We start from the raw sequence: 19,217 nt of genomic DNA, 5'->3' as shown, positions 1-19,217 counted from the left end.
TTATGTTTGACTTCTTGTGACTTCATTTGAGGTTTTCTTGGCAAAGATATTGTAGTGGAGTGATTTGCCATTTCCTCCTCCAGCTCATTTTATAGATGGAGTAACTGAGGCAAACAGAGTTAAGTAGCTTGAAGGGTCACACAGCTTTTAAGTGTCTGAGGCTGTATTTGAACTCAGGTCTTCCTGCCTCCGTGCCTGGTGCTCTATTAACTGTGCCTACTTAGCTGCCTTCAACAGCTCTCTGAGACTGGTTTTCTATATCACATGGCCTCTCTATGTAAGAATGTTAAAATGAAATAAAACAAGAGGATAATGGAAAAAACAGATGAATTTTGAGAACGTCCACCCATATTGCAGGCAATGATGACCTCCCATCAAAAATATTAATATTGTACGTGAACATGGAGGTTAATCACTTATAAAGATCATTACTGAAGAAAATAAAGTAAAAGTAGCTGATTAGTATGTCCTGTGGAGAAGACAGTTTGGCACATTCTTTTCACAATTCTTCATGTTTTTTCTGAAGCATATAACAAGTTTTATATCCTTTAGTTCTGGAAAAATGACAAATGGAAGGAAGCTCAGCCTAATGGGTGTGCTCTGCACACATGACTTGAACTGCCCAGAAATAATGATGCTATTTTCCGTGTAGCTTTGTCAGCCACCCCCAAGAAGATATGATAGTGGAAGATGAAAAATATAGAACTACAATGGAGTAGAAGAACTTGTCAGATTTGGTTTTCTCTTCTCAGGTGATGCAGATGAGCTCTAGGACATACATTTCACTTCTAAAAGGTAAGAATGATAGATAATACTGTTAATATGAAATATAAATATGCACAGAGGCTTTGTTGCCTTTGAATCCACTGATAGTTTTTGATACACATGTATGAGAGAATGTGTGAGGTTGGTACTACAAGTGTTATCCTCATTTTAGAAAATTGAGGCTCATTGAGGTTAAGCAATTTCTCCAAGGTTTCACAGCTGGTAAATAGAAGAGATGGAATTAGAGAGATGCTAAATATTGTACCCTTCCCATTCTGCCATCCTTTCTCTAATATATGTAAAATCTATTTGCTGGTTGGAAATTAATCATTCTTCATAGTTCTCGTTACTTAGGAAAAGCTTAATAAGCTGCTTACGTCTTCTGCTGAGTTAGTCATCTTATAGCTGCTGACTGACATTTCTCTTGTCTGCTGCTGTCTTTCAACAGGTCACATTTATGTTGCATTTCTTTAAATTTATTTTTCATTGAATTCTGGTCTTTGAGCAAAGAAGAGGAAGGAAGATCTGGGTTTAAATCCTGACGGTGACACATAATGTTGGTAATGGAGAATCGGTCAACCTCTCAGGCTTCTAAGCTACTCTCAGAGGTTATAAGTTACAGATGGGTTGCTGATACACACACACACACACACACACACACACACACACACGTACACACACACATAAGAGTGTGGTGTGTGTGTGTATCGATATATATATTATATATGTATATATATGTATATGTGTGTGCGCTAATATGTATTTAGTATATAGGTATGATATGTCTGTGTAGATGGTGATATGGATGTGTGTTGATCTGGCAAGAATGTGTCAGTATAGCTATTGGAAAGGTCAAGTTTTAAAAAATCTATTTCCACATTACTTATCCTATAAAACACATATCTATTATTCTTCAGTGAATCCAAAAGCCAATTTATGATTCAAAAGGACATCACTGATAACATTACTTAGCAGTCAGGCAAAAATAAACTTCTGCCAGCCTTGGAAAAGAATGAGATGTTTGCCACTTGCTATGTTGGCTTATCTGACATTTTCACTGGAACACCGAAAATAAAACACTGGAGTTTTTTCTTTGCTTTATTTATTAAGGAAAAACTAATGCATGATGGCATTAAAAAAATGACAGCTAGGTGGCACTGAGTTCAAATCTGACCTCAGACACTTACTTGTTGTGTGACCCTAAGCAAGTCACTAAACCCTGTTTACCTTAGTTTCCTCATTTGTAAAATGAACTGGAAAAGTAATGACAAATTACTTCAGCATCTTTGCCAAGAAAACTCCAAATTGGGTCATGAAGAGTTGGACATGAATTAAAAATGACTAAACAACAAAAAGGCACATACCATTATAGGCTAGAGCTCTTTGAAAATATCTCTTATTAGGATGATAAGTTCAAAGTCTTAAATATTTTTGTGACATTGGACTGAGGCTTTAACTTTGGAGTTTGGAACAGAATTTATAATCAAACATCTCAATTGTAGAGAATTTTATTTTTTATTGCCATCTCTTCAGGATTCTCTTTCCTATAATTTGTGTAACACTAAATTGGAATATCCTGAATTTCTCTGACCTTAGAAAATCCATGCTAATTGGGTATGCTGTTCAGGAACATATCTGGAGCTGGAAGAGATCTCATAGAACATGCTGCCATTTTACATATGAGGAATCCAAGGTCCATGGTTCATAAGTGTCTTGAACAAGGCCATACAGGTAGTAAAAATCAGAAGTGGGATTTGAGTCCATCTTCTCTGATTACAGTACTAAGGCTCTTTCCAGTGTTCCTCGATGCTCAAATCATTATATGAGATGTTGGATGGTCCATTTTTTTTTCTTTTAAAAATAAATTTTAGTCATGTCAACTTTTATCTTTATACTGTAATTATCTTGTGGTGGCAGAAAAAGGAAATGCTCTCCCCAACTCAGAATGAGACCTTTCTTGGGACCAGTAAAAGTAAACTGGGCAAAAACACATGATTCTTTGACTACATCTGACACTATGAACAACATTCTGCCTCAGGGTCCCTCACCTCTCTGCTGGGAGTTTTGTTTTGTATGTTTTGTCATCCATTCTCCAAAACTATCATTGTTTTGTTGTTTTTTTGTTTGTTTGTTTGTTTGTTTTCAATTTAGTTTGGTTTCCTTTAAATGATTTTGTTTGCTTATGTATTTATGTATGATTTGTTTGTCTGAGGCTAGAACTCCCTAGACCTGCCAGGTGGGCCAAATCTGAAGCTCAGTAGATGCCACAGCTGATCCAGCTAATCAGCAAGAAAGTTTGACCTCCTCCTTTTCCAAGACAGGTATGTTTACCCTTCCTTAAGCATCCTAGTAGCTGGGGGCTTTAGTCTTTCAGGGGACATTGAATCTTCTTAGCTCACTACAATTCAGAATCCCTGAACTCAATCCACCAGCTTCATCCACTGCTATAGTCATCAGGTCAATTGTTCTTTTTGGTTCTGCTTATTTTTAGAGTTCATACAAATCTTCCCATGTTTCTCTTGGTTCCTTATATTAATTATTTCTTGCTTTACAATATTATTCCATTATCTTCATAATATTCCCTTTCATTTTTTCCATAGCCTCTCCCCCACTGATTTCTTGTCTTGGAGAATTTTCTGCTCTATGTCTGTTTTCCTGATTTGTAACTAATTCTCCCAGACCACCACTTCAGTAAAAGCTCTAGTCATGTTATACTTTATGACTTACTCCCCCATATACTCATATACCTCTGTCTTATAATTGGTGAATTATCACCAATGCCTTTATAGATAAGGTTACCCTTTCCCCTCTATCACTATTTTCAAAAACCATGATTAGATCAACACCCACAACCCCACCCCTCACCCCAGCCCCATATTTGGCAGATGGGAACCCTTCATCCTTCCTTTAATTTTCCAGACTCAAGTTTTCAATCTTAGCTAGCATTCCTCTTTATATGTTGTCTTTCCCCATTGGAATACAGACTCTTTGATATCAAGGACTGTCCATTTTTTGTATTGATAACCCTTCTCAACCCCCAAGTTAGCAAAATATTTGATCCAAAGAAGGTGCACATTTACTCATTTAGAATGATCTTTTCCCCATTCACTCATCATCATTGTCACCAACATGTACATGAATCTCCTCTATGCCAGGCACTATGCTAAGTACTTTAACAATTATTATCTCATTTGAGTCTCTCAACAACCCACCAAGGTAGATGAGAAAACTGAGGTACATAGAGGTAAAATGACTTAGCCAGGTCACACAGCTAGTAAATGTCTGAGGCATATTTGAACTCAAGTCTTCCTGACCCAGCGCTCTATCCAGATTTCACCACCTAGCTGCCCTCAATCAAGGAGTACCTCTATTCTTCTGTTTTTAACTGATAGAGATCAAATTGTAGTTGTTTAATTCCTTAACAAATAAGAGTTATATAAAGAGCATTAGGTGGACTCACTTCAAATTTGCTTGAAACTAGGGAGAAGGTTCAAGTTTTAACTTTATTACAATTACTCCGAATTAATTTCTCTTCAGTAATGCAGCTCTTTAATACTTCCTTTAATTTAGTGGCTTCCAAACATTTAGCTTTTGCCTCCTGGGGGACTATAGAGTTATTGTAAGATGCCCTTAAGTTTATGTGTAAAGTACCAGGAAAACATACAGCATGACCCTGCATATACATTTATTGTTCATATAGATGTTAGGGCAGCCTGGTGATCCGATGGATAGAGCACACAACTTGGAGTGAGGAAGACTTGAGTCCAAACCCTACCTCAGACACTTACTAGCGTGGTGACCATGAGTAAATCACTTAACCTTTCTGCAGCTCAGTTTCCTTATCTGTAAAATGAAGATAGTAATAGCACCTACCTCACAGAGTCATTGTGAGGATCAAATGTGTTAATATGCCTAAAGCACTTTGCAACCTTCAAGGTACTATGTGTTAACTATTATCAATAGCCAAGGGATGCCATATTGTTCACTAAAACAAATGCATTTAAAAACTTTACTGAAATGTCCATAGTAGTTCCAATCACCACATTTTATCTCAAGGAGTAGATTGTATTGATTAAATATGAATATATATGTATATATATATATATATATATATATATATACATATACATATGTATATATAGAGAGAGAAAGAGAGAGAGAGAGAGAGTTACCATCCTAGAGTAGGTTAGAAACCCCTTTCCTAATTTGCTTTTAATCTTTATTTTCTGTGATTTACCAACCATCCACAATTCCTATCTTTTTTTTTTTGATAACTGCTACCTGAATAGCTTGAGCTGAAAATATACTTAACACATTACTTGATAAGCACAATTTTCTTTATGCCTGAATCAAATAGTTCATGATCTTAATTGTAAAGCTACTTAATCCAAATTACCTTTATCAACATATTCAAAAGACTCACCTAGATAAAATTATACTACACTGGCTATAATACATATTTTCTCTTCTCCACCAAAAGAATCCACAGAGTAAATATAATCTGTTGACACTACACAGTTCTAGCATGTGAACTATTTCAGAAAATCAGATAGGATGTATTGTAACATGGGAAATTCTTTTTTGAGAACTGGGCTATAAGTATAACCAAGTTTCTGTATGAAATATAATTGCTATGAATGCTACAAGAGATTCCCTCAGAAGTTAGACTCTAAAGCTAAAATATTTCATCCCATAAGAAATTATTTATACTACCAAAACATTCCCAGAATATAGTCATATACAATAGATATCTCTTGACTTAACGTCAAAAACCAAGAACCTGGCCTTGCTCTTCTATTAGCATTATAACAGAATTATACTGGATATAGTTCATGACATGTCAAAAACATTAGAATTCCTGGTTCTGGCACTCTACCCAGTCTAAACTTGAATGAATTTAAAAGACATCTGAATTTAGAGTAGTTGCCTTTAAAAAAAAGACAATACAGAGAACAGATTGCCCAAAACTTACCTTAAGGTACCATCTGTATTTAGCCTGATCCAAGTTATCAGGGTGCTTTGTCTTATCTAGAAACTGTTCTGCTTCTGTTAACCATTGGTTAAATATCTTCATATCATAATGAAAACGCCGCCATTTTTCCACAGATATATCAAACCTCCTAGGAGGGAAAAAATAGAGACCATGAGAATGATATGGATTTTTTGAGTAAAATGATTTTTATAGTTCTTCATTCCATGGACAAGAACATGATCATTTTTTTAAACTTTTATTTGTACCTTAAAGAAATCCACTTTCTGTTTCATGATCTCAACATTTTACCTCCCACCTCCTGCCTTTGTATTTCCTGTACATGATATACATTCTGTTCTCACTGTCACCTCTTAGGAATCCTTAGCTTCCTTTGGAGTCCCTGAAAGGAAACTTATAGACCACTGCGTCCAAACTTTTCACTTTACAGATAAATGAATGAGAGGTTGATTGACTTGCCCAGAGTAAGACAGCTAATAAGTCTTAGAGACAGGACTTACATCAAAGGCTTCCTGACTCCAAGTCCAGTCCTAGTGCATACCACAAGAGGGAGGATCTGACTCTAAAACCAGCATTCTTGCTGCTGCACTCTATGGTCGCTTAGACTTAGTTCAGGCACTACCTCCTACAGGAAGTCTCTCCTGATTTTCTTTATTAATTATCACCTCTTCCTGCTTTATTTTTATTTCATTTATTTGTTTCCATGCTATATTCCCCCATAGGATGCATATTACTTGAAAGCAGGTACTGTTTACGTCATTGTTTCTTCCCATTCTTAGAACGGTGTCCTGCACATTTTAAGTCGTTAGTAAACTTCTGTTGAATCTTTGAAACAATAATCTTCCCTGAGTGGGAAATGACTAAAACTGGAAAGGATTTCCCTTTCAATTTGAAAATACTTCTGGAAGGAAATAAAAATTATCTTGCAGTGCTTTTCCTCCCCAGGAAGATTGTTTTGTTCTGAATCTTCCCCAAACTTGATAGTATTATATTACATTAAATTGTTTGGGTAATCATTCATTTAATTCTAATTTAAAAGAATTTGGGAAGCAAAATCAACTTATGAAATAAAGTCTGTTTTGTGTCTGTGGTAATACTGAAAGCGTTTTCATTAAGATCCTTAGGCATCCAGGGGCTATGAAGACAGATTATATCTAATTCATATGCTAGGTTTAGATGTAGGCAATTAACCAACTAATTGGTTATACTATAGTCTGAGCTGGGCAGTGTCTCCCTTTACCCTTTATTTTTTATTGTATCCACTAACATTTTTAATTAGAATACGGAAGAGACTCATTTAGTACAATGAGCTTATGATTCAGAAGATGAAAATGTCAAGAAGCATCTAAATGATCATCCACATTTAAGCCAGAGAAAAGATCGGGGTTGTTTTGGTGCCACCTTAGATTTGAAGGACAGTTTAGAGTAAAGGGTTCAAATTCTGATTTGGTCGACCTTATTAGGCTTCTTTGGGATCTGATTCAACAAGAAATCAAACTTCTAGAATTGATCTGTGGTTTTAGGAATCTATGGTGGTTTGGTTCATTAAGGGCAACTGTATTATATGGTTGTCTACATGTGAATCCCTATCTTATCTAATAGGGGACTGGCTACTGAGTCCAATTGTTATGAGTATACATTCTGGAAAAGTTATGATGATGAATAATAGCAGTGCTTTAGAGAGACTTTGAGCATTCATAAATATTTTCTAATAGGCTCTGATATCCTAAACATGTGGCAAGAAAGAAACTATGAATGGCTAAATAGCTTAAGTCTTCTTCAACATTCCCACCCCCCTTTTCTGGGGGAGAATTTACTTTTTTTTTTTTTATGTGACTTCTTCCTGACTTATAATGTCAAGTGATAAACACTACTATAAGAAAAGAGACCTCAGGCCCTTGTCCTACTGAGGCCAACATGTAGCCTGTGAATGCAGGTCTCTTCCTGTACTTTGCCTACTTCAGAGCTTTCTCTTTTGAGTGAACAGTATTGGAGGCTCTGACCTTATGAGTTTTGAGAGGTCAGTAGACCATACCACATGGGAGTCTGGGGATCCAATATCTAGGACTTGAGTCCATGGCAGGTTTTGTACCTCGCTCAGCACCAATACCCAAAAGAGAAAATAGTAATTTTCAAGGACCCATCACAGCCATAGTTGAGATAAGGACTCATCTGAAAGCAAGGGAAATGAACTTGATGGTACCAATGCTATGTAGAAGCTGAGCAAAGCCAGAGCCCAATCCCCCCAGAGACCTATGGGAAAGAATGTGCCCTCAACATATCAGAGAAAATATTTGTATTTTTGCACTTACTCTAGCTTTGAAATAAATATCCCTTTGTAAAAAGGAATGTTAACTGCGACAATGGAACTGGGGTTCCACTTGCTAGTGGCTAACACTATTTGGATGATACACTAGGAATAGGGGATCAAACCATTAATAACAAAGAAGAGTCATTCCAACGTTTCAGGGTCAACACTAGTACCTAATGAAAGATGGAGCTGGACTGGCTCTGGGACAGTGAGCCCAGAGTATACATGCTATCCAGATTTCTAAACATTTAGATATTTTAAAAAATATAAGTTGAAGACACTGACTGTGAAACCTCAGACTCATCAAAAGTCTCCGTTAGCATGAAGATTCTGGGTGTTGACAATCACAAACTAAATGTTATACAAAAAAAGCAAAAAAAAAACCCATCACACTCAAAACCTGTCAGGCTATTTAACCAATGAGAGATGAAGGCTTTATTCTTCTGTATCATCTTCCAAAGATACTATGTCACAAGGTAGGGTTGCTGGGTTCTACACAAAATTTGGCAGTTAGATAAAGTTCAAGTATATTGAACCCCCCAGCTGAAAAAAAACCATCATTTTTATCAACGTGTGTGTGTGTGTGTGTGTCTGTGTGTGTGCGCGCACATGTGTGTGTGTATACAAACACTCAGTTTCTCCAGGTGGAAGGAGAGATAATGGTACTTAACTCCACAACAAAGGATACTATCAAAGTGATTGAGGCAAAAGGAAGTTTAGTAGAAAGTCTGTGACTTGTTCAACTAGAAAAATAAAGACATGCTACTACAAGCTCAGCAAACATTGAACCAGAGTTAATGAGTAATATCGTCATCAATATTGTCATATCAGAAAATGCATAATTATAATGAAATAACCAATGAAATATTTAGCACATTACTCTGATGTGGATAGAGATCATTTATTAAACTTGGAATTTAATTTCATGTCATTGTTTCTTCTATCTAAAGTTAGCTTTTTCTCAATCATTCACTGGGGTCATTTTCTCATATATTTACTACATGCTTAGAATGGAAGGAGTACTGTCCTAGGTATCAGGGAAATAAAAGATTTAGTAAGACAGTTCCTGTTCTCTTGGAGCTTAAAGTCTAGTTGGAGGATAAGCCATAAACAAAGATAAAAATAATGCAAAAATATGTCAGAATTGCAAAAAGCTTTTCTGTGTTTTGAGGACACAGGAAGGGCAATAGGGGAAAACAGGGAAAGCTTCATGTTAGAGATAATAATTGAATTGGGCTTTAAATGAGGAGTGAGATTTCAACCAACAAGGGCATGAAGTACTTTCCAGCAAAATGAAGAATTTGAATAAAAACTCAGAAGAGAATGTTGATTTTGGAGAGGAGGAAAAGGAACCAAAGATAATCCAAGAAAAGCAGAGAGATACCAGGTTTTGGAGGGCCCTTTATAAAAGTCATGGAAATCTGCACTTAATTTAAAAAGCAAAACCACCCACCTGACAAGATTTTTCCCTAAGGAAGAATTGGGCAGCAGTATAAATGATAGATTCTAGGGGAGAAAGAGTAGGGGCAGGAAGACCTTTTAGGGCCATGTTGCAGTAGGTCAGTGGGGAGCTCAGGACCATTGGAACAGAGAGGAGGGTACAGATGTGAGAGATGTTGCAAAAGAGATTTTGACAAAACTTAGTAGCTGAATGAAGATGATAGGTAAAGGACAGAGAAGAATCAGAGATTGTCCTAGGAAAGGCAAAGTGGGTGGGTTACCTGAGAGTTTATTTTAGCAGATTCACTTTCCCAAAAGGAAGGCAGAAAAAAGAGGAGCTTTTAAGGAACTCCTGAACTTGTCTTAACACAGTGAACATTACATTCCTTTTCTTAGATGAAATAAGATGACACCGACGCAATGGTTGATAATAGAATTACTTGGGATAACAAAAGGGAGTTTGCTTTACGCCTAGAAGAATAATGAGACCAGCAGAAGACAACAGTGCTGAAGGACACAAAGTGGTTAGTCTGGAACAAGTTATAACATTAGTTCTTTTGAACATTTTGGGAATGATACTGTGTATTTAACAGAACAGAAAAAATAAGATGAAAAACTAAACATTTGGTTATTAGAGACATTTTATTCATTTTCTTTGCTTTTTTTTTAATCCCTCTGTTATTCTAGGAAAGCTAGAGTTCATCAACCATATTCTGAAATATGATTCTGAAAGTTTTCTTATATGGTGTTCATAAGGCTTCAGAAAATTACCAATGATGACTTTTTCATGAACAGTGGGGTAAAAAAAATTCATCTAGGAAATGTAGGATTGAGTGGGGGAACGTAGACCATATTTTATAGAAGGATATTCAAAGGCTCCCTACTTCTATTGATTCCCCCACTGAGATTACCTACCACTTCTTTCCGTATGAGCATATAGTTCCTCTGAGCCAGAAGACTTGAATTTTTCAAGGGCAACTTAAGAAAATTTCTAGTTTAGAAAATTAGTAATTAAAACAATACGCTTGAAACTTATAATTAAAATCTGTTGATTCCTAAGTTTATGTTATGCATTCTACATCAGAAAAAAAAAAAACTAGTTGTCTATGCTAAAGCCAGCTTATATATTAAGAAGTAATAGAATACTAAAGATTTCTAAATCATTTTGCCTTATTGCTAATTTTAAGCTTTCTGTAGCCATAGTCATGTTTATTTGTTTTTTACTTTAAAATGCTTAAGAACGCTTATAATTGTATCTCTCTACTGAAATTAGGACAACTATGCTTGTCTCCAGAATGATAAAGCATTCTGGGATATTGCAACAGGCTTTTTTACAAGAATATCAAGTACTCCTAGAAAGTAAAAGTTGATGAATTTTTCTTTCCTGATGATTTTCCTGGGATTGCTTATTTGTGTTGGGATGTTGTTACTTCATTGGCTATAGTAATTAGTTTATTGGGACTGTTTCAGTATTGGGATAAGTCTGAGATAAAAGGACAATTTTCAGAAAGATTATTTAAATGAAGATCTTTCCATTTTTTCCAATGAGAGTCTAGTCTCATGCATGAAACTTCTACAAAGAGTATTAAGTTCCTTTGTAAGGCAGTTTCTACCTTGACATTTGTGTCCAGTTTAGATTCATTCCAGTGTTGTTCCAACTAACACAGAGAACTCTCTGGTTCACTGATTAATGGTAAATTGAGTTGACTGCTTGTGTGAAATGAGGCATCTAAGATACTCACTGTTTTCTCCTGATCCACTGCTTTCAAAATTTTGGCTGCTAAATCAGTCATGGATTTATCAGCAGCAGCAGCGTAGGTAATAGCCTGCCTTAGAATCCAAGTGGGACTTAGAAATAGATTCAAGTTGTGTTATCATCCTCAATACTACAAGAGGTTCTACTTTTCATTGGTAGCAGGTAAACAGGATAAGGGTGATTAGTTATCTCTTGTCTTTAAAACTTCAGATGTGTAGTTTCATTGCTAGTTTCCTTGGTTAACTGTTGACTTCAGGCATGGAGGCATGATATGGTAGTAAGGAGGGATTTCAATGGTCCAGACCTCTTGCCAAAAGCAAGCTGATTTTTTTCAAGATATGAAGAATACTTATAATTACAGATGTAATTCTGGCCAATAGGAAGGAATTGGTTACTTAAATAGAGGGATGAAATAGTAGATGAGAAGTGATCTCTTAGAATGTAACTTTCAGAATTTGTCCTAGAAAATTTGAGGGAAGCTGGCTCTGGGAGTTACATAAACAGAGACATTGTAGGGTGATAAAAAGCCAGCTATGGACTATGTTAGTTACTGCTCTAAACATTCTCACCACATGACTTTAGGAAGAATTACTAATCTGGAAAAAGGTCTTCTACTATAATCATTGAAAATAGTATGTTGAAATGGCGGTATCAGGAAAAGAACTAGGATTTAGAAACTAAATTGGTAATTAAATTAATTAGTAATTTTTTTTGAAACAAACAAAATGTTTCAGATAATTTTGTGCTGAATGAAGCTATTTTGGCTCTACCTCCAAATGAAGCTGGGGAAAAACAAATAAAAATTAGCAACAGAGGAAAAACAGCTTAATAAAAACAAGAGCTTGAACCAAACCATTGCTTAAAGACAGGTAGGATTCTGAATCTCACTTGATAGAAAAAGTAAAATGAGAGGGTTCATGAAGAGCAAACGCAGAGAAGGAAGCAGGGGGAATAAATTATATTTAACAAACAAATACTTATTAACCACCTACTATATTCCAGGCAATACACTCCAGTTGGGGATACAATGGAAGGCAAAAAGTGTCCCCACTTTCAGAAAAGCTTATAGTCTGTAAGAATATAAAAATATATGCCACAAATTACAAAAGTACAAAAGATGAGGTGTCATAGCATATGTAGTTTTTATATTTAGAATTTGGGTGTATTCAGATTAGGATACTTAATACCAGGTCTTTCCTCATAGTGCAACGTAGCTCACATTGTGTTACATATCAATTTGACACCAAGCACTAAACATACATATATATGTTTGCAATTCAAATATTTAGTTTATTCCATACATATACTAAAAGTGTGACATGTAAAATTTGTTTGATTAGTTTATCAAATGTTAAAATAAACAGCCCTATATGAGAAAAATACTGAAAGTGTATACTTTGTATACAATATTTAACACCAGTAGTTATTTCATTACATTTGCTTCACTGTATCACATTTATTTTTATATGACTTCTGTATTTGCTAAAGTTTTGAAGTATATGCCTTATGCAAAATTATATTTAATGTTAGTAATAGAACTTTATATTCAAATTTAAGGCATATAAAATTTTAATATATTATTTTTAGGAATTGATGAAGTTTGTTAATGCCAGAGATGAAACATATTCTTGAATTTTCTGCAATGTAAAATTACCCATCTAATAATGATCATTTGTTCCCTCCCCAGAAAAATTCAATAGCAGTTTATCTAAAATTTGCTGATTTTGCATGGTTATACTTGTAAGTTGAATCTCTAGCAAGTCACCATGCTTCCCATCTCTCTCTCTCTCTCTGATTCTGTTAATTGAAATGTCAAAGAGAGAAAAGAAAGCCAGCAACAACTAGAGAAAAGGAGACACATTAAAAATAACATTAAGGGAAATCAATATAATTTAAAGTTTTAGCACCCATCACACTATATGATTTGAAGGGGGGGGTGCATTTTCTTCTGGCAGAAAGTATAAATGTAGAACCAGAATAGTAAAAGAAATAAATATGGAACAAACAAATGTATAATAAATCTATTGATTTTTAAATTTTACAGATCTTAAAACTCTCATTCACTATGCAAGTGGTACTGAAAATTGCCTTGCTACTCCATTTACTTACAACATAACTCATTTCCTGCTGCTTTAAATCAAAGTCAGATTAGTTCTAGGGAGCACTTTGGTATGTATGTTAACTCTTTCAGGCCACTGAGAGGCCATTAGATTTCACCACAATAGATTTAAAAGATTATATCCTAATGTCTATGATGCTGTCATTTTATATTTCGTTTTGCAAACTCAGTGTTTAAAAGTGATAATTCCACTTGCCCTGAATTTGACCATAGTTAGAGTACATTGCCCTGATGTACAGAAGGGGCCTTGGTTTGTCTCATGTGTTTCAGAATGTTGTTTCAGCCATAGGCACAGTAAATAAGAAAGAGATTAACATCCTTTCTCACCAAGTCCTCCCTCTTGCCTACCTAGATAATAACAGATATTTAAGAGAAGAGACAAAAAAAAAAAAAAAAGGGCAAAAGAAGCTGTTCCCCAACAGAATCAGAGCCAATGAACATTTATTAAGCACCCTGTCATGTACCAGACATTATATAAATTGCTGGGGATACAAAGAAAGACATAAGACAGTCCCTAGCCTACAGTCAAATGGGGGAAAATCATATAAAAAGATGCTGAAAGGGATGGATGAGATGGGAGAAGTATCAGGTAATAGGCCTAATGAAGTCTTACACCTGGGATGGGAAATTATATGAGAAGATGTGAGTTAACAGAGTTGATTTTATCCTGTAGAATGAGTTTCTGGAGATTACAAAATCCAGGAGAGTAACCAGGTGGGGAATAGTGAGGTGAATTTCCTCACATGCCTTCCTTAAAGGGTGAAGGATCAGGAAGGATCTCTCCAATATCTGACTACGTTCCCACCTGGAGTGAAAGAATGTGGGAGGGACGCCATTGACAGGGGACACTATCAATTTATTTCCCACCTATCCAGGTACAGAAGAAAGTGCTGACCAGAAAGGAGTCCTTCCTTAGTGGTCAACCAATGCTGATCCCAGGCTCCTCTAGGCTCACTGGCGGCCTCTCACCCAGCACTTTGATAAGCCAACTACAATCTTTCTGATAAGATGGAAAACCAGTAGAAATTACAACCTACCTGGCTACTACCTAAGAACTGGTGGGCTTTATCATTTGCCTTCCCTCTTACTCTTCCTAACCCACAGGCATGGCCATCTGCCTTATCACTATACCCGTAGGACCCCTGTGCCTTGCTGTCCTCCCTGCTGATATGCTCTAAGCCCCACCAAAGATCTCCACCCACCCAACAGTGGGATTCTCCTATATGTCATAATCCTCAATTAAACTGTGTACTCTTTTGTGGAGGGAACTATCTCACACATTTCTGTTTGTATCAACAGCATTTAGCACAGTGCCTGGTACATAGAAATGCTTAGCATTTTCCATTCATTTATTGCCTTTATAAACAAATGTTCCATGTGTAGTTTAAACAGCACAAAACAGTAAAATGTAGAGTGTTTGTCTCGAATCTGAGAGACTAGAGATGAAATGCTGGGTTCTCCTACTTAACATCTGAGTCTCTACATCCTTAGCAGGACCTCAAATGATGACTTGGATGCCTGTCCTCCTTGTCTCACAGGGTTGTTTGGAGAATGAAGTGGAGTGACATGTACAAGGAGCACCTGGTGATGACTAGGAGCTATATAATTATGTGCTAATATTATTTTACAACTGAGATTTAACTCCTTAATAAAACAGATAACTATACTCCTCTCCTCTGTCCCCTGTCCCGTCCTCTCCCAAAACCTTAAACCTACTGCACTCTGAAACTGGGACTCCATTGGGGCCCTGCCCAAGGGCTCCTCTGGACCCTCCTAGCTTGACAGTGATTATCAATAGTCACTGTTGCTGTTTCCCACCCGGCCTGATGTCTTTCTTTTTCTTGACCTCATTAAAGGGGCCATGCAGTGGCTAGTTCTTAAACAGGCCTATTCAATGAATGGGTGTTGCCTTACCCTAAGTGAGTGCCTGCAAAGACTTTGGCCTAAAGGGCCCAAGGTCTCCCAGTGCATCCTGGGTCATCCCCAGTCATTCTGAGGAATATCAGGTCTCTGGATTTAGATGGCTGTGGAGGAGTAGTGAGGCTGGTGACCTGCACAGCCCTCCCTCACTCAAAACAAAATCAAGTGCAAGTCATGTCATCATTTCTCTGATGGCATGGTCTTCTTAGGCAACGAAGGACAAACACAACTACACTAACTCTGAAAACTCTCCTGAGGGCTTAGACCAAAGGCTGTGCTTGTCAGCATTCACAAAACCCTGCCTTGTTCTAGGAAGCAACTCACACCTGACAGTCCTTTATCTGCTCACACTTGGAAAGTGTGGCTAGCACAAGGACATAAGACAGAAAAATCTCTGTCTTAAGATCCGTTGTCATGTCCCAGTTATTTGTCACCTTAAAATTTGTTCTGAATACTGAGGAAACATTACCTCATACCTGGCTAAATCCAAACCTTGTGTGTATAGATAGATGATATGCCACTATCTTCTCTCTATTCCTTCCCTGAATGGGATCCCTGAATACCCATTTTTCTCCAGGCAGACCAACCAACATATATGTTTTAGTCATTCTACTGCTTCTGCCTCTGGCCTAGTCATGACATCTGAATGCTAAACCTAACTGGCCTACATAGACCCTAGTAATATGTCTATGTCTTCTAACCTGGCATAGTACCCATAGATTCTGATCTTGCCTATACCCTCAGGTCTTATGGTTAACTTATGGAGGCAGCTAAGTGGCACAATGAATGGAGAGAGCACTGGGCCCAGAGTCAGGAAGATTTGAGTTCAAATCTAGTCTCAGACTAACTGTGTGACCTTGGGGAAATCTTTCAAGCTCTGTCTACCTCCGTGTCCTAACCTGTAAAATGGGGTCAAAAATAACACCTATCACTCATGATAGCTGTGCAGACCAAATGAGATAATATTGGTAAAGCACTTAGTCTGCTCCCTGGGACATGGCAGGCTTTATAGAAATGCTATTTTTTATTAACATAATTATTACGATCAGTCAACAAGAATTTATTAAGTACTGACGATGTGCACTAGGCATTGGGAGATACAAATAGAATGAATGAGCTTACAGTTTAATGGAGGAGACAAAAATCTTTGTTTTCTTTTAGTAGAGAGTCTACTCCTGATTTTTATTTCTGCCTTTATGGGGACTGAGGCAAAATAATCCCTGACCTTAAGGAGGTCACATTCTATTTGAAAGTATTATGCCATGAAAAATAATTAAGTTAAAACATGCTGGAATGTGATGAAACCAAAAGAGTCATAGAAACAAAGTGCTTGATCCAGGAGAGCTCCATGAAAGTTTTTGCACCTAAAAAATCCTTCAAAAGAAAAAAAAAGATTTTGACTGTCAAAGAAAAGTAGAGAATTCATTCTCCTGCCCTGAGGCAGGAGATAGCATATCTAGTTCAGCAATGAATGAATGAATAAAAATTCATTTATTAAACTCTTAACATGTGCCAGACACTAGAAATAAAAATGGAAAAGAGACAATTCATGAACTCAAGGAGTTTAAATCTAAAGAAGAAAGCAATATACATGAGGAGTAGTGGCCAAGAAAAGGAGTTTTACCTTGGGAAATCACAGGGTTAGTCAACTGATCCATAATCAAATGATTGTGGTCACTTGACATCCCCTTTCCAGAAGTACTAATAGTACTCATTTGATTCCTACATCCACAACAAGAGGTAGAAATCAGGGAAGCTGGGGGTAGTGTTGGCTGGCAAATAAGACAGCAAGACTGATTCCAAGATGACCTGGGACAATGGATAGAGAAATAGGATGTGAAGCATGATCTGGTCCAGACTAGTTTTTATAAGCTAAGTAAGTTTGTCTTCAATCAACCTTCCATCAAGACAAGTCAGTCAAAGGGTGGGAGATCTAAAAATGAGTGCACATGTTGATTTCCTCAGTGACTGAGGATACAGTTTCTGAAGGTCTGGCCAACAGAATGATATTCCATGTTGGAAGATACGGCTTAGCAATAGGAGAGATTTTATGGTTCTGTCTGTGGCTGGCTAGATAGTAGGTTAGGAAACAGTGATAATCCCAGCACGGTTGGCAGGTAGAATATGCAAAGGAGGAAAATATGAAGTGTATCTAGGAAGTTAGATTTCACTCAGTTAGTAGGTATTACATGTGAGGCTAAGGAGTTTGCATTTTATGTTTCTGAGACTGACTGGAAGTTTTTAAGCAGGTGAGTGATATGGTCCACCCTGTGCAGTGGGAATTTATTTTTTTAAACTGTATAGAAGACAGCTTGGAGAGAGAAGAGAAGGCAAGCAGGGAAATTAGTTAAAAGACAGTAACAATAGTTCTTCAGGAAAGAGATGAAAAGAGTTTGAATTTGGGTAGTTTTACCACGACTGGACACAAAAAATGGATTCAAGAGATGTGGAAAAAGGAATTCAGAAAATTTAGCTGCTGATTAGATGTAAAAGGTAAAAGAGACAAGGAGGAGTCAAAGCTAACTCCAGTTTCCATTCTGAATAACTGAAGGAAGTGGTAAAAATAGAGAACTGTGGAGTGGTGGTAAGTTGTTTTGGGCAGATGATGAGTTAGTTCAATTAGGGATATATTGAGTTTCAGTTGTCAACAGGACATCCACACAAATCTATCCACTAAGCATTTGAAGATACAAGATTGGAGTTCAGAGAAGATATTAAAGACTTGATATATAGATCTAAAAGTCATTTTCATAAATGATCAATGAGGAAGGATGAAAGGAGGAGTTACTCATTATGAAGATGCTCAACTTGGGGTGCAGTGGATAAAGCACCAGTGCAGAAGTCAGGAGGACTTAAGTTCAAATCTCATCTTAGACACTTGAAACTCACTAGCTCTGTGACCTTGGGCAAATCACTTATTCCCAATTGCCTCATCCTGGGTCATCTCCAGTCATCCTGATGAATATCTAGTCACTGGATTCAGAAGGCTCTGGAGGAGAAGTGAGGCTGGTGACCTGCACAACCCTCTCTCACTCAAAACAAAGTCAAGTGCAAGTAATGTCATCATTTCTCTGATGTCACTGTCTTCTTCGGCAATGAAGGACAAACACACACACTCAACCTGGGTAAATATGACTTATTTTTCCTTCAATTCTTTTGCTACTCTTTGATGTTACCAATATGATTGAATAGTTATTGGAATGTTTCATGAAGGGGCATCATTAGTAACATAGTTAAAGTAAGTCTTTGGGATATACCACCAAAAATCTCACTGAAGTAATTTTTCAAATAAGAAAGTAGTATAGCAGTGGCTTTTTCTAGCCCTGTACCTCTTTAATCCATCCCCTTTAGAATTGAGATAAAAATTATTTCATTGTAAAAAAGGAAAATAAAGTATATTTCTCATATTATTAGTATTAAGTCAGGGAACACACTATTCTAAACAAAACTCTTGCCTTCCCCCTTTTAAATATATTTCCTGTTGTCTCAGGGGATATTATGGAAGGTGCAATATTTGGCAGTTCCATCATATTGCAAAAATATTCAGGATATACTATTTTTGTACTCGAAAAAAACAACAATGTAGGATTATGCTAATATTAACCTAAAAATTATGCAATTTCAGTGACTTGATTCAGCACAATTAGCATCCTGTAAAAATATACAAAACTTCATGGTACCGTAAATAATTCTGTATTAGTGAACCTATTGTTAGCTTTAAAATTTAGGGCCATCTTGACAAATTAAAGAATGTTAACGTCCTAAAATTATATCATTTGCATTTTTAAAAAAATGAAATAAAGCTAACCTACTTTCTGAGGACCAGTTATTTTCATGGTTACACTTTTAAAAAATTTACATACTGTAAGTATTGATTCATACTTAATTTGTATATCATCTGACATATGGCTCAAAT

At 36.5% G+C, this 19,217-nt stretch overlaps 1 protein-coding gene across 11 annotated transcripts in view; it reads right to left on the bottom strand.

Moving 5' to 3' along the window:
• Window positions 1–19,217, bottom strand: part of DMD (dystrophin) — a 2,329,373-nt gene that overhangs the window by 1,154,101 nt on the left and 1,156,055 nt on the right. For all 11 annotated transcript variants that reach the window (XR_011968542.1, XM_072616876.1, XM_072616880.1 and 8 more), the window contains one exon: window positions 5,738–5,885. Coding sequence is in view for 10 of the 11 variants with exons in the window: in XM_072616876.1 (XP_072472977.1) it covers window positions 5,738–5,885 (148 nt within the window). In the remaining variant the exon portion in view is untranslated. The remainder of the gene's footprint in view (window positions 1–5,737; window positions 5,886–19,217) is intronic.

The sequence above is a fragment of the Notamacropus eugenii genome, chromosome 5, assembly GCF_028372415.1.
Source record: "Notamacropus eugenii isolate mMacEug1 chromosome 5, mMacEug1.pri_v2, whole genome shotgun sequence".
Lineage (NCBI taxonomy): Eukaryota > Metazoa > Chordata > Mammalia > Diprotodontia > Macropodidae > Notamacropus > Notamacropus eugenii.
The sequence above is the reverse complement of the archived record's forward strand: the minus strand, read 5'-3'. Positions and strand labels throughout refer to the sequence as shown.